The sequence below is a fragment of the Ammospiza caudacuta genome, chromosome Z (assembly GCF_027887145.1).
Source record: "Ammospiza caudacuta isolate bAmmCau1 chromosome Z, bAmmCau1.pri, whole genome shotgun sequence".
NCBI lineage: Eukaryota > Metazoa > Chordata > Aves > Passeriformes > Passerellidae > Ammospiza > Ammospiza caudacuta.
In genome coordinates this window covers 21711677-21728126 of record NC_080632.1, presented here as the reverse complement: position 1 = coordinate 21728126, position 16450 = coordinate 21711677, and the positions used below count along the sequence as shown (strand labels likewise).

Here is a 16450-nt window from a genome sequence, read left to right as displayed (position 1 = left end):
AGACATTTTCTGAGATTATTAAGGTGTTGAAAACCAAGGGGATAGACCTAAATCTTGACAATGAATTGTATTGATTTAAGAATTCCTTGTAGTAAATGGGATGGATAGCATATGGGGGTGGAATTGCTGTATTTTATTTTAGTAGGAGATATGAGAGGGTGAATGGAAGTTCAAGGAAGGCAAGGTACTGCATTCATTTGTGTGATAAAATCTTCAGGTGTTTCTCAGAATGCTGCCTGCCTTAGAGGGCACAGAGGGAAAATAAGCAAACAGGAGGATATGCCTAATTTTTTATAACATGGAAGAAGGGGAGCACATATGGACATATATGCAGGAGTAGGAAAAAGGTAACAGTAAGTGAGAAACTGTTATCAACCTTCAGTTTAGGAAACTTGGTCTTTGTGCAAAATGACAAGCCAATACAGGCATTTTAATTTTGTTGGCAGAGAGAAGTCTGTGCTCAAGGAAATTGACAAATTGATCGTTTGGATGTTTAAGTCATAATGTGAACTTTGTTGTGTAAATTGTTTGTTAAATTGCTATAGGTGACTGTAGAACCGTCAGAAGAGCCTTTATTTCCAGCTGATGAAATATATGGAATAGTTGGTGATCAGCTAAAAAGAAATTTTGATGTCAAAGAGGTATGAGTATTAATGCAAGATCCATGTGCCCATATATACATACATCTGTTTTCTTGCAGGAAATCACTCTTTGTATTGTCATAATTGATAATACCTGATTTGGATACTTATTTCTTTATATTTTTGTCCAGCAGATGCCTTGTAATAGCGGTGACTTGTTGAAAATATAATCAGTTTTGGTTATACTTTAGAAAAGGATGTACAAGGATGAGAGATTGGTAACATTCTGAAAAAGCTGACAGAAATGGGAACTCCTCTTTGGCAAAGTATTCTATGGACTTGCCCACGGATATGAAGGCTTGCTTTTTCTGTCAGTCCTGTGAAAGATTGTTTAAGGATTTACGGCGTATAGGCACACCAAACAATTGAGCCTTGTCCCAACTGTGTACAAAGACTATTGTACTGTACTGCAGGTTTAGTGTAATTATCTGCCTTGGAACCTTCATATGAGCCAACAGGCTTTCTCATATTTTCCACAAATCTCACATTCAGAGCCTTTTTCACTACTAGCCAAGTATGTATTTTAGGAAGAGTCTTAATATGTACCCATCTTAAAATATTTGGCAGAAATTACTAGGATTTGCTTTGCATTCAGGGGAAAGAGAGATGAACAGTTTCATTGAGTTTCTTCACTCTCAAAAGTTTGAAGAGTTTGGATTTATGTTCTTTTAAAGTGGAAATAAGTATAATCTGGAAAATCTTGCTAGCAGTGGATCTGTATTTATAAAAAATGGCTCCTTTGCATCACAGAGAAACCTCAAATCAGATCTTCATTATTTTTGTATGTCGCAAACTCAAGCAAGCCTAAAAATAATCATATCTCTAAGAAAGTGACTCATGGCTGTACATGTGTTTCCTTTACAAATGAGAGGCTATTGATTAACGTTTAATATAAGCAGTGGTTTTTCTTTGAAATTCAACTAATGAGGAAAACATTGTTCCTGTGTAATTTAGCTATTTGGTTAGAACATTCTTATCTTGAAAATCCATTTTTTACAAACATGTGAGTGAATCACACTTAAAAAACTAAATGGGCTTTGCCTGCCATCCAGACTGTTTGTATGGTGGACTGCTTGATGTTCTATAAATAGAAAGGTTTTAAGTTATATCTTGTCGTGGCCGTCCTTTCTAAGCAATTAAAAACCTTGAAGGATTAAGAGTTTAATGTTATTTTTCCATTTCTTCTTAAGGTCATCGCTAGAATTGTAGATGGAAGTAGATTTGATGAATTTAAAGCCTTGTATGGGGATACTTTAGTTACAGGTAAGTAGAAATGTAGTTATTCTGTGTACGTTCCCACTGATTTTATAGTTGGATTTATTCTGGCTCACCACTGATATTTTTAATATGTTTATTTTCAGAAGAATAGCATTTTTTGTTGCCAGGAGAAAGTCTTACCTTTATACGCTATGGAAAAATAAATACATGTGGAAATTTATGAATTAATCTCTTGTCCTTTAGGATTTGCAAGAATTTTTGGTTACCCAGTAGGAATAATTGGAAACAATGGAGTTCTTTTCTCGGAGTCAGCAAAAAAAGTAAGTAGGTTATTATCTTCTTTGCCATTGAGAAACAAAACTTCTGGTGGACAACTTGCTCTTGAGAGGAGAAACTTTTTTGAATAATGAAAGAGAACTGGCTCTGTGTTTTTCATATAAATGCAGAACAGGTATAAGCTGTTAATAAGCTGAAAAAAAACCTGACCATAATTTAGAAAAGGTGTCTGGTAGATTTTTCTGATGTGAAGAAGATCGCCAACATCAGAGCAGCACTTGGATTTGTGTGAATACAGCATAGTTGAACTAGTATATCCTGAAACTTACATCTGTTGCAAGACAAGTCCATCCTGATTACATCAGATACCCTATTGGGTATTTCTAAACTCTGAACCATGAAGGATATGGAAAACCACATCTTTGTTTTTGTAATAACTGGAAAATCTTAAACCTGAATTTCACTACTCAGTTCATTGGTTTACCAGTTTTAGTTTTCATATTTTGCTGTGCATTCTCCTGGCTTAGAGTAATGAGTTAATACCTGTGCAGTCTTTCAAAATCTGTGAGCTAAAACACCTGTTTTGTGAATAAAAGGCTGTGTGTGAAGGAATATTGTGATTTTATCACAATTAACAGTGCTTTACAGTTTGAACTTCAGGGAATGATGGTGATAAAGAGTATCTGGGTATTGCAAAGTGTTTACCTTGGTCTGTGTTGCTTGCATTAGTTCTTTATTTTTTTTCAAGAAACAACTGTCAGTTGAATTTTTTGTAATAGCAATTATAGATGCTAGTTTTATTCTAACAAGCTTCTTGAGCTAACAGTGAGGAAATTGCTATTGAGAATATACAGAAAAAGGAAATATTGATGAAAGGTGGAGAAAGGAAGTAATTTTACTGGATTTATTGCTGTTATAAAATAATACGCAAAATTGAGTTTCATGTGCTGAAGGAATACTTCCAACTTGAAGCACTGTAGTACATGACATTTTTTTTAATCTGAAACTTGTTTTAACAGTTAGAAAATAACTCTTGCAATATTTCTAATAGTTTCATTATTTTTCTAACATTTTAGTGCTACAGCTTTTTTTCCTAACAATGAAAAAAAAGTAAGAAATCTTAATTTTCTGACTTCTACTGGCGTATCACTTCTGTAAAAGGAAATTCACCTCTAGAGAAACGTTTGTCCATGATATTGGTTCTATAAGCAACATCCTTAGCAGTACACCTTTCTTTTCTTGCATTTTTGTAATGAATTGTTGCACATTTTCCCCGTGATCATCACTATGCTATTCACATGTTTCTCTGAAGATTATACTTAATTATTTTTCTCACTTTTTTCTTTTTATAACCTTTGCAGGTTTTATATAGTGAAGATGTTAGATATTTTTTTCACTTGTTGTGCTACATAGCCTTGTTTTGTTTTGTTTACCAGCAAGTGTATGAATAAGCTGAGGAACTTTATTGATTTAGATTGGTTGAAACAGAGGCTTGGAATCTACTATTTGTAACTTTGGTTGGAAATTGGTCTTTTGCTAGTAAATAGGGAGAGGGCATCTGCCCTCAGGAAAGAGAGAAAATGTTACAGCAATTGGCAAGGTCATGGATAAATAATGTATATGGGCCTTTCTCAGTTTTAGAGAATACTTTTATTTTGTACAGAAAATGGAGAGATAGGTTTTTCTGACTGACTGACTTGATTTCTCTGACACAGTCTTACCAAGTCAATGTCAGAAGCCACACTGGCGCTGTCCATGGTTTAACTGCATATTGGCTGAGTCACAGCAGTGGAGCTTTTCAGTATTAGTAGTAATGCTTTTTAAGGATATTATTTGTTTTACCCATGGTCTCACACAGTTTTGGAGACCTCTTACTTCTGCTACAGTGAATGCATGTTTTGCAGTTAACTTTGGGTGAAGGAGAAGTAGTATAGCACTTCCTGATGGAGATACTGTGATGGACTTCTGTGGAAGGATTTAGCACAGGCTTCAGGATGCTGATAGAGATGGCTTCGTTTTTCCAACTTTTAATGGCTTACTCTTTTATTTTTTTTCCTCTCCACAGGGTACACATTTTATCCAGTTGTGTTGCCAGAGAAATATTCCCATTGTGTTTTTGCAGAATATTACAGGTGAGTAAGATCAAGTTTTTGAGGTTTCACTTCATTGTAGACTTTGCTGATAATTGTTGAGTCTGTGTTCTAGACAACCTCTTGTGTGCTGTGTAGTACTTACATCTTCAGCCTGTTTGGAAATCAGCCTGTCAGCAGCTGGTGAAAGCCTTGCCTTATGACTTGCTCCTCAGTTCTTTCTGCAGTGTGCTGTGAAGCACACAGTATGACATAGGGCACAGTATTATAATATAAACTGGTGAGCCTTTTGTTCTTGTTGTATTTCTTCAGGTTTCATGGTTGGCAGAGAATATGAGGCTGGAGGGATAGCAAAAGATGGTGCCAAGATGGTAACTGCTGTAGCTTGTGCTAATGTACCTAAAATAACCGTCATTATCGGTGGCTCTTATGGAGCTGGAAACTATGGGATGTGTGGAAGAGCATATAGGTAAGTGTTGCTTCAAATCGTTACAGCAGACAGAAATAATTTAAGAAAACATAACTTTAAAGTACCATTCCAAAAAGCCATCTGAACTCTTGAAGAAGTTGTGCTATTTGGAAAAGAAAAGAGTTCTTAATGAATATGCTCATAAGTAAATAACAGCCTGAAATTTGTAGAGACTGATAAGGGTCATGATTCACCTTGAATTAGGTGACAGAGGAGACCTTCTAAAAGTAAACCTGTTCACATCTTTTTCTGCCGTATCAGTTCTTGGCAGAAAAATTGTAGTCTTAAACAATCATTGGGCAGTATAGGCTGGTCCTTTATTCTGCATTCATAGGAAAAGTGTATCAGCTTGTGTAAAAATCCCTTATTCACTTCAATCAGCCTGTTTTTATGAATAAGGTTTGTATAACACCTAAAGATTTTTTTGTTGCCCTTTGGACATGGCTTATTTGATTTTTTAAATTTAGTTTTTCAAGGCTTCCTATACTATTGAAGTTAGTTGGGATGTTTAGGACAAAATTTCCTGTGGGTTGGGAATAGGAGCTGAAGAGATCCAACAAAGAGAAATTTTTTAAAAAAGGTGAATAATAGAAATGAACAGAATTTTTACATTTTTAAATGTAATGCTGCAAGCATTGAAGTATGTTAATGTACCTTTTAAAAATGTTATTTTGTAGAATTGTCATACATAAAAATGTATTCTTAGTTGAGTGAAAATTCTTCACCAGGAAATGTGACAATGTCTTACTTTGATGTTTAATATGTATTTTTTCAGTCCAAGATTTTTATATATGTGGCCAAATGCTCGCATATCGGTGATGGGAGGGGAACAAGCTGCTACTGTTCTAGCTACAATAGCTAAGGACCAAAAAGCAAGGGAAGGAAAACAGGTATATCTTTCTTCTTTCATTTCTGGTAAAGTCATTATCACTTACTCTTTTACTGGAGTTGGTCACTTTGTGAGCTAGGAAGGGGTGGAAGAGAGTGAGATGCCAGTGAATTATCCCAGTGCCAGCTAGTGCACTGAAAAACATGAAGAATTTGTGAAAGGTTATTGCTTACTTCTTTGAAAAGTGAAGATCATTCATATACCATTGTATTTTTGTACTTTGTGCAACAAGTTATTAGTTCTACCTGAGATAAGCAAACAGGAATCCTCCTTGCCTTGGGAGTATGAAGAGGAATGTTGGGAATAGTGTCTTTCCAATTATGAAGGTGGCAGTTTTAGAGAAAGTTGATCTTTAAATGATTCACTGATTGAGAATTATGAAACTAGTAACAGCAGAAGTCTGGAGAGGTTTGGAAAAGTTTTTGCTCATTTCAACATTTTAATTGAAAATTAGAGGTATATTGTTTATGTAATAAACATATCTTACTAAATCTTATAGTAATATTTTATAGTTTCAGTGCACACTCTTTTCTGCTGAGTTGGTTTTTTTTTTAATTGCAAGGTTTATGGTTATACTACTGCTTTGATCCCATAAGAAGTGGTTTTATTTATGTCTAAAATTGTTCATATTTATCATGAGTAGTTAATCAGAATAGTGAAGCAATATGAACATATTATCTCAATGTTACTACTTTTCAACACTTGACTTGTTCTTTCTGTGAGTAGAATATACTCACCCTTATCTCTCTCTGTCTTAATTTCCCAAATTCATGATACCCAGAAAGAAGGTCAAGAAAAATAATTAGTAGTAGTTAAATGCCAGTCAAATGTGTTAGAAACCTGAAAGTTTTCTGAATTGCTATTACCAGTCTGGATCACACTGGATCTAACCCAGTGTTAGAATAGTGCAGACTTACTTTATTAAAAAATCTTGCCAAAGGCAACCCAAATTTTTTTTTCCAATACACTAGCTTCAGAAATTTTTAAGTTCTAGTCACCAATTACTCTTGCATTCAATTAAGTATATGTTTATTCTCTTTTTTGCACCCACTTGGAAAGTGCTATTTGGATTTTGTTATCAAACATGCAAAATTGTCAATTGTGTGCTAAAAGAGTAAAAAAAAAAACTTTGGGCAGAAAATTTAGGCATTTTCTTCGGGTTGATGCTGCATATAAAGGTCTGCTATCACTGGAGAAGAAAATATTAAAGAATATTTTATGTGGTTTTTTAGTTGTCTGAGGCAGATGAAGCGGCTTTGAAGGAGCCAATCATTAGGAGGTTCGAGGAGGAAGGAAACCCTTATTATTCCAGTGCAAGGTAATATACAGATAACTATTCTAACACTTAATTGTAATCATGGGACCTGACTTCTAATTCATGGTACTAAATAATAGCAGAACAGAGCAATTGGAAGCAAAAGTTGTGTTTGATGTGCATTCAAATCAATGCCTTGTCTTAGCTCTGGGACCTGATATCATGAACTGTTTCAGAAGACAGTCTGTGCTTGCAGGAAGTACTTCACTGGTTCTGTAAGAAATTATATGGTAGAATGGAATTATATTGTTACATATTTCATTCTGAATGAGTTTTATATCATTCTTCCCAGTGTAGTATCTGGTCACCTTTCTAAAGCTTATTGAACAATATAATGAGCAGCTGCATGTGTATTAGGAGGAATTCATTTCATTGGGGTTCTGCAAGTAGAAGAGGCCAGTGGAAAAGGAGGTAGCAGTTTAAAGATGACCTGAAGCCATTGGCAAATTTGGTCATAGTAGGTAATAGTATTGGATGATAGCAGTGATGGTTAGGGCTCTAGCTGATGGATGCTGCATACTCACTCATGTTTGCTGAGAAGTCCTTTGCAGCATTTCATGCTCAGGCTGATGCAATATTAGTAAATGACTAGGAACTAGTTAGGCTAATGAAACAAGGTGGCATCCTGAAGTGATCCAGATATATCTGGAAAGTAGCTTGGGGGGCTTTTTTGGCCTTTGATGGTTATTCTCCATTAGTTTCATCCTGTCAGTACTAATCTTCCTGCATATATTTCTGCTTGTGGCATCCAAAAGCTAATTTTCTACAGGCTCTCAGCTGCTAATGGTGGTAGAGGGTAGAAAATTTCAGTGACCTGTATGTCAGCTGTGAAAGCAGCAGAGCTGGCAGTGAACAACCCAGGAGACTCCTGGAGTATGTAGAGAACAACTTCTGGTGCAGGTATCAGGCAAGCCAGCCCGAGGCGCGACGTTCCTGGGCCAGGCACTCACCAGTGCAGCGGGCTCACTGCAGAGGTTACAGCTGGAAGCAGCAGGCACAGCCTGGTTGAGTTCAGCATCTCAAGGAATATGAGGCAGCAAAGAGAAACTCCAGACCCTAAAATTTGGAAGAGTGAGTTTCCAGATGTTTAAAGGGTTAGTGAATGAGATTGCCTGGGAAACTCCTTAAAGACAGAGGGGCTGATTAGAGCTGGCAGTTCTTAAAAGACACTTTTCTTAGAGCACAAGAGCTCTTTATTCTTGTATGTAGGAAATTGTATGGCAGGGTGGAAACTGGCGTAGCTGAGCAAGGATTTTGTCCTCAAACTGAGGTGTAAGAAGGAAGTATACACGCTGTGGAAGCAGGGGCAGGTAACCTGGGAAGAGCTTCTTCATGATCAAAAGTAAGATATGAAATGACTGTTAACTTTTACTCTTTTGTGTAGGGATAGTAGAATATACTTAACTGAGATATTTATACCTGGGAAATCAACATTAATTTTAATGTTTCATCAAATGAATGCCTTCATCAAGCCTGATCTTCTGTGGGTAGTAAGAGAAATAGCACAGAAGTTTTTAACAGCTGACCTTTAACAGCTGACTTTATGTTCTAAGGCAAGAAGGAAAAATGAAAAAATATGTATAATTTTTTATAACTGGGAGGAGTTTTTGAGGAGAAGAATATTCCACTTATATAATAACATTTAAAAATTAGTCAAACTGTCCGTATTTAAATTTAATCCCTACCCCAGAGAAGATTAATAATAGGATTTTTTTTTACATTTATTTTTTATATGTTCACTGGAAACATATTCTTTTACTCATGATTTATTTAACATTCAATATATTAGATATATTAGCGATATAAAAACTTACCCGCTCCCAAAAACCTACAGATGATTGACAGTATTTACAACAGTAAGTTACTAATCTGTAAGAAAGCAGTTTTGCATGTAAAGGTAAGACTAAAGTTAAAAAAATAACATTTTGAGTTTTTAATGATGTCTAATTTTTAGACATGAAACTTGAGTGTTTCATGTCAACTTTGTGCTCTCTGATGAACAATGCTTACCAGTTTATGTTTTCAGAACATCTGGCCGTTTTGTGAATTGGTAAGTTGTTAATCTAGTAGTCACCCCAGCAAATAGCTTAAATTTGCCCAGCGCAAGTGTTAGAAAGTGCTTTTAGTGCTAAGTGACATGTCATTTTTTTGAAAAAGCAGGGTAGTTATGTGCTTCTTACTGTTTCCTTTTGGAAGGGAAATGGACAGATGTAAGTTGGCTGAGAGAAGCGTGGGTCTGGATTGCATGTGGTTGGGTTTGTGTGATGCTGCATTCAAGATAATAAGCCCAGCTGAGACATGAAGTCAAATGTCAGATCTGAAATCCTGCGGAGGCTTACCTGGCTATAAGCAATGAAGGTAAAATGCCTCTTTTCACAAAGGAGTGCTTTTGACAACAGTGTCTGAGTGGCTCAGGTCAAGGCAGTTCTGGCTAGTTTCTCTCGCTTTTCAGTTCAAGTAGGTGCACTCTGCATTGTCTAGGAGCTTTTAATTGCTCTCTTGTAGAGTTAATTGGGTATTTCAGTGGATATACTCATGTTTCCTGCCATTTCATGCTTTGCATTAACTAATTTCTAAGCAAGATCTCAGATCAATAGTTCAGAAGTTTTCATTACTATGGAGTAGTCTGTCCAAGCAGAAACAATGAGATGAAGTGGATTACAGTCTTCACAGCAAGTGTGCTCAGGGGGAAGGATGTACCACTTACCTTGCACCTTGGAGACAGCCCTTTCCAATCAGCCAACATCAGCTGCTTATTAGCAAGCATTTGCTGTAATTCGGGGAGGAGTAACCCTGTCCCTTTTGCAGCCCGTTCCTGTTGGGCTCCAAGCATGGTAAAAACCCAGATGATTGTCTACCAAATGTCAGGGTACTATAATTGAAACAAAATCCAGACAGCCTTCGTTTTGTAAGAGCCTTCTACCAAAGAGGTCAACGAGGAAACTCTAACAAACAGCTTTGCATTTCTGAGAGAACAAAAAATGATAGGTGGGCACAAAGATTGTTGTCTGTATTGCTGCTTGTGTGCAGCTGGTTTGGAGGCTTCCTCATGCTGTCCTCCTGCCTAATGTCTGCCTCACCCTTAATAGCCATTGAGATTGATGTGACCCTTCCACTTGACTTCATTAGGCTTTGAATCAAGCTTTTAGCAGTAATAAGGAGAGAAAAGGAAAATGCCCTGACAATCTTAAAAGATAAGAAAATATCTCTGTTTATTCTGTTTATATTGTTTTGCTTATAAGTGATAACTTGCTATATGTACAGGATGTCAATACTGTTCCCTGCAGTTGTATTTTCTAATCAGACTTTAACCAATTTTTTGATTGGAACCTTTGACAATGAGCAGTCTTAATTAATGGCAGTCATTAGGCAGCACCGTTTTTAATGAGTTATATTAATCTGCTCACAGGTCTCCTAAAGGATTTCACTGGTTTGCATCTTAACAAATTGTGCAAGCACTTTACTTCAGGCAACTTCATTTCTTTTACTCACACTATCTCAGCTACAGATATTTTATGAGCATAGTGTGACTCATGTTCCTGCAATGGGGTTTTAATAGATAGTTTAATTATTAATGTTACATCTCCAGTAGAGAATACAATTTTCTTTAAACAAAGAGAAGCAGAAGCCAGGGGTGACCATATGAAAGCAGCTTGACTTCCATGCAACATAAAATTTCTGCAGTTGTCAATATAAGTCAATTGTGTTGTTACAAAAAAAGGAAAAATAAAAAACAACCCAAATCTGCTAATGAAATGTGCTTCATGTTTGGATATTTATTACAGCAGCAATCACTGAGAAGTTGTGTCTTCCAAGGTACTGCACTAAATTGGTGATTCTTTTGGAGTCAGTTCATCCCTGCCCTTTCCAGGCCCTGAGCATATGTGTTGAACATTTTAAGTGTTATGAGTTCCCTCATTCTGTTTCAATAAAAAAGAGAGTTAATTGCAGGTATTTATTGGGGGGAAAAATTATATAGAGAGCAAAGAAAGCTGTAGCAGTCAAAAAAACAAAATTTGCTTAAAAATATAAATTCATGTATTTGAGATTGTTCATAAATTTGGGGGTTTTTTTCACAGTCTTAAGAAAACAGAAGGTTGGGATTGATTTGACCTCACAGAACTGCTTTATTTTCACTATTAAGGACGATCTTCTCCATTCCTTTGTCAGATTAATCTGATTATGTTCATCGTAACTAAATCAAAATATAAATACAAGGTGAAGGAAAAAAACCCACATGCATTAAACTTTGGTAATGCACACTCTATGGAGTTGAAAGTATAGAAAATACTGTCTTGGCCATTCTGTCATGCTAGATTGTATCAAGAGCTACAGCCATTGTCTTGAGAAAAATCAAGAAAATTGAAAGATCTCTAAAGTAATTTTCTGTATAACCAAGTTACACTTTTCTTTGGGTATTTTAAACAAAAAAATACCTTCCAATTGCTTTTACTTTTGTATGGTAAGAAGCACTTCCTCTTGAGTTTTTTCAATTGAATATTGCCCAAATAAGCCAGGTAAGCTCAAATAAGCCCAAATACTTTAACAAAATTAGTTACTAATTAAAATTTAGTTACTACTCAAAATTTAAAAGTACAGTTAGGAAAGAAGTTATTCACAGGAGTCAGACAGCAGGAGCTTAGACCATTTATCTGAGTTATGATACAGACAGCTCTTGTGTCATCTGAAACATAATTTGCTGTTAGTGTCACTTCCATGCAGGTACAAGTGTGGCTGTTAGAATATTCCAGTGCTTGGGTTACTAGCCCTATTGAAGGGAGGTACTAACTGAGAATCCTGAAATGAGAAGTTAGATAGAGATACAATTTTCTTATATTTGTATTTTAGATTTATAGCAGCGTTTTGGTTCTTTTTTGCTGTGCCATAAGTTTTTCTCCTTTTTACATTTGAGGAAATTCTTTACTGTGGTGGTGAGGCACTGAACAGGCTGCCCAAAGGAGCAATCCTCTGCCCCTCTGCCTGGAAGTGTTCAGTGCCAGGTTGGATGGAGCTCTGAGCAACCTGGTCTAGTGGAAGGTATCCTTGCCCATGGTGGGAGTATTAGAACTAGATGATCTTTAGGGTCCCTTCCAACGCAAACTGTTCTGTGATTCTATCATTTTTCCAGAATTTGTTCTCTTATTATTGGGACCTGGTAGACCAGGTCAGTGAGTGCCACAACTACTTGTAGTACTAGACTTCTTAAATAAAAATTTGGTTTTCTCCCCCCAAAAAGAAAGAGCCTGATTTTGCCCAATTAGCAGCAAAGCCTTCCCTTCTCCAAAACCTTTCTTCTTCTATACTTCAGTTTTACTCTTGTGCCCCATTTAGTTTAACAGTCTGCTGCTTGGGAAACTGCACTGTGATAAGATCTATAGTAGAGTATTCTTTCTGAGCTGAGTATCCTTTTTCTTGTCTAACTTTTAAAACATGCTCCTAGAGCTGAGCCTGAACACTTGTGCTTGGTGTTGTTAAAGGTGCCTTCTACTGCGATTCCATTTTGTGCATCCTAGGATAGATACAACTTGTAAAATGAAAAGCATATATTGTCAGTCTCTTAGTATATTTATCTCATTTGATCAATATTACTTTCACAGCAAATAACAAAATAAAGCAAATATGGAAAACACTCAAGTGTCTGCTGCTGCCTTGAGTTTATGAGTATGTATTTATGTACAGTTTGCAGTCCTCCTGGGAGTGAGGTTGGCACATTTAGGATTGAAAGAAGAGTGCAAAATATCTTGTTTCCTGTCTAATAGGTTTTTCCAAAAATTATCTTCAAACAAAATAAAATTTGCAGATGTAACTTCAGTTAGAAGGGAAAGGCTGTGTGTCTTCTCTTGGTAGAGTCACTCTTGAATAGTCACCCTGTTCATGGCTGCTTTTTGTATTTTTAAATTTTCCACAAAGAATTAAGCATTAGCCAACACTGAAGTAAGTTCACAAAGAATGCAAAATAAGTCTCTCTAGGAAAAGATGGGATGGAGGAGGAGCATCCTTCTCTTAACCAAAGATGCACGTGTTCTGCAAATGCTGATTAAAGTATGTGTGTGTTTAAGTGAGACTGTGTTTCAATGAGCAGTGTGGTATCTTGTTTAAATATCTTGCTGAGGAAATAACAATATTTATGGTTTCATTTCAACATGGATTTTAATTTAGGTAGGATGGAGTTGTCATTGAGAATCGATACCACTCATACCTTAATTTTTGGATAATATCAAAGAGACTCTTTACAAATATTGGTGATTTTGGGGACCTGCTAATTTGACAACTGCTCATTTATAATTTAATTGCCTTCAGGCTTTGGTTAAGGAAGGTAGTGTCTTCCCATTGTTTAGAAATGAACTTAATGGTAAAATAAATTGTGTTGGGTCTTGCTGAGGTGGAGTTCATTTTGCCACAGCAACCCTCATAGTGCTGTGCTTTGCATTAGTAGCTGGAAGGGTATTGACAGCACAGCAGTGGCTTCGCTGAGCAGTGCTGGCACAGCACCAGCCTCTCTCTCCAACATTTTTCCCCCCATCAGTATTCTGGGGTGACAAGATCCTGGGAGGGGACACAACTAGACCTGCTGACACAAACCAAAGGGATATTCCATAGCATATGACTTCAGCTCAGTTCCAAAAGCTAAGGAAAGGAGGAGGAAGATGGAACTTTGGTTATTTACAGTGTTTGCTTTCCCAAGCAAATGCCATACTGAAGCCCTGCTTCCTGGGAAGTGACTAGACATCACTTGCTGATGGGAAGTAGAGACTAAAGTTGTTAACGGGTTTTTTTCACATGGTGCACATGCAAACTTTCATTGTGCTTTAGTAAACTGTCTTATCTCAACCTATTGTTTTCCATCTTATTTTCTCTCCTCTGTCCAGCTGGGAAGGGGGAGAGATAGAGCCAGCCCCATGGGCACCTGGAATCCAACAAAAGTCAACCCACCACAGAAATTCTGAAAATACTTGAAATTTTTTCTGGCTCTTTAATGATGAAAGAATAATGATTTGTGTCATCCTCATCTGGCAGTTGAATTAACCTAAATAGTGTAAATAATGATGTGACATAATCTTTGAAGTGCAGGAATTCTTAATAGAATTAGGTCATTGACAGATGGTCATTCTCCACATGAACATTAAAAAGCACAGAGGGCTTTTTTTGCTGAAGGAGATGATTAAGTATGAAGAATCTATTTAAAATATGTAGGTCTGACATTCTTCACTTACCTAAAATGGAAACATTGTTCTAGAAGACAAATTCCATGGAGTAATGCACACCAGTCTATTGCATTGATGAACAGTGAGAATTGACTCCATTGCTTTTAGTATAATTTAGCTCTTTACTCCTCTTTCTTTTTCTGAAGCATTTCAGATTTCATGGGTTTGAAAGTATACCAGTTGTATATGTTGATTTCCTTTAATTATTAAAAGTTTTGGTTTGTTATATTTTTGGCTTTTCTCTAGATTGTGGGATGATGGGATTATTGATCCAGCTGACACAAGACTGGTTTTGGGCCTCAGTCTCAGCGCAGCACTAAACGCACCCACAAAGAAGACAGAATTTGGAGTTTTCAGAATGTAAACTTAAATATGTGATCAACAGAATTACCTCTGTGCATTTTGTTTGGGGCTGGACAGCATACTAGCTACAATATTATGGTGATTAAAAATAAAGATTTTTAAGATGCTATTTTTTAATGAAACTTTTATCATTATTTTCACTGACTGTAATTGTCACACAGTGCTTCAATTTTTTGATAGTGATTTGAGATTAATCATTTAAGTGCTGATATAACTGCATTGCATTAATAATTTTCAAGTTCTTGCATTGTACTTTATGTTACAAGAAACTATTGATACTATCTCTTATATAAATAAATGTACAAAATAAGCTACATATTTGGTGCTTATCAGCTCTTGTCGTTCTTTTAATTCTCTTTTGTATGTCTCCTAAAAATGCAAAGTACTTTTGCAGTCCAACAAAGAAAAACCCACATTTTCTAATAAATAATTTTTGTGAAAGGGAAGTGCTGTAAGGGTAGCCAGGGATTTCAACACAGCATGAAATTTTAGATTTCATGCATTTGTTGTCATCATGTTCTGTCTCTGGCTTTCATCCAAAAACATTGCTTTTCTGTGTGGTTCCCTGAAGTCAAAACAACTATTGAACCTGATGGATGCATAATGTTTTCTGGAAGAGATGGGAGGTGTGTGCTGGTATCTATGAAATCAGCAGGTTGCTGAGAGCATGTGTGAAGACAGAGACTGGCTGCAGAAATGTTTAAACATCTTGGCATGTGGTCCTTCTGGTAATTTTGGTTTCACAAAGACAGAGTGTTCTCTGCACAAGGGTCAATGCTTTGCTCAGAGCAGAAGGCTGAAATCCACTGACTTAAGGAGTTCTGCAATGCTTGAGGGCTTTCTGGTTATTCTGATTTATTAAGGGTAGCTTGTTGGAGTGTAAAGTTTTCAATATCTCGCTGTCTGTCATTTAATTTGTTTTCTTCAGAAACATTGTGTGCCTTGAAGAAACTACATTCTGTTCTAGCTGGGAGGTGATTTCAGTTTATCTAGCTTTGCCCTACAGGTGCCCAGATAGCCATTGCCAGAAATATCCTTGACTGAGAGTCAAGTGCAAGAAGAGCCAGTGTACATGAATAGAGGTCCTCTCCTTGCTGGCCTGTGGGGAGAGGAAAGACTGCTAAGAAGAGTGATCACCCAGGGTAAGGTACTAGCTGTAATCCTCCTAAGCTTGTGTGGAAAGGAGTTCTCCTTGGATCCAGGAGGAGGATGGTAGGTCTGCTGTCTACCAGCCTTTTGAGTTAGGTCTCAGACAGATGCAAAAAAGAAAATGAAATAATTCCTTGGAATCAGGATCTTCAATGTAGGATACAGATAATGTAGACAGCCTAACGTATGTTTAGCTCTGTGGTCTCTGGCACACTTGCCAAAAATTGCACTAAAAGAGCAATTTTCCCTCTCTTTTTACCAAGATGAAATGTATCCAAAGCCTTTCTGCACCCGCTAGAAAGATTACTTCCATGGGTCTGCATTCTCATGCTTGCTCTTAGTATATTAAATAAATATTTAATAGAGAATAATAGTTTAAAGTACTGCCAGCTAGGCACAGAGCTGTGCTTTTTTGCCGCTTGTCTCACTACACACATTTGTGAACATGTCTGGCATAGATCCAAGATTTCTTGATCCAGAAAGCAAAGTGTAATTATTTATGGTTAATAGGCTTCTGAAATGCATTTAAAAATGCCTTACTTTTAAATACTGATTTATAAAATATATAAATATATTAAATATTAGCAAGGAGAAAAATAGTTCCGTACCCTGAAATGCTGTTAGTGGCTTTCAATAAGAAGAAATGCACTGTATTTTCTCCTACTCCAGTGGAATAATCAGTTCTGGCACTTGACTTTGTGTTCTTAATTATGGGGGTCACTTTTGCCTGTCACTTCCAAAGCTATGAGGAATACTGCCTGTTTCTGCTAATAAATCTGATCTCTTCTGAATAATATTTTTATTTTGAATGCTTACACTGGTAATTAAATCATGC

General features: G+C 36.5%; 1 protein-coding gene across 1 annotated transcript in view; it reads left to right on the top strand.

The window, feature by feature from the left end:
* The window catches only part of MCCC2 (methylcrotonyl-CoA carboxylase subunit 2), a 37376-nt gene extending 22616 nt beyond the window's left edge, over positions 1–14760 (top strand). The window contains exons 10-17 of the mRNA XM_058823648.1: positions 546–641; positions 1832–1904; positions 2103–2179; positions 4201–4267; positions 4538–4694; positions 5470–5584; positions 6816–6901; positions 14350–14760. Coding sequence (XP_058679631.1) covers positions 546–641; positions 1832–1904; positions 2103–2179; positions 4201–4267; positions 4538–4694; positions 5470–5584; positions 6816–6901; positions 14350–14467 — 789 coding nt within the window. The 3' untranslated portion in view covers positions 14468–14760. The remainder of the gene's footprint in view (positions 1–545; positions 642–1831; positions 1905–2102; positions 2180–4200; positions 4268–4537; positions 4695–5469; positions 5585–6815; positions 6902–14349) is intronic.
* The last annotated feature ends 1690 nt before the right edge of the window (positions 14761–16450 follow it).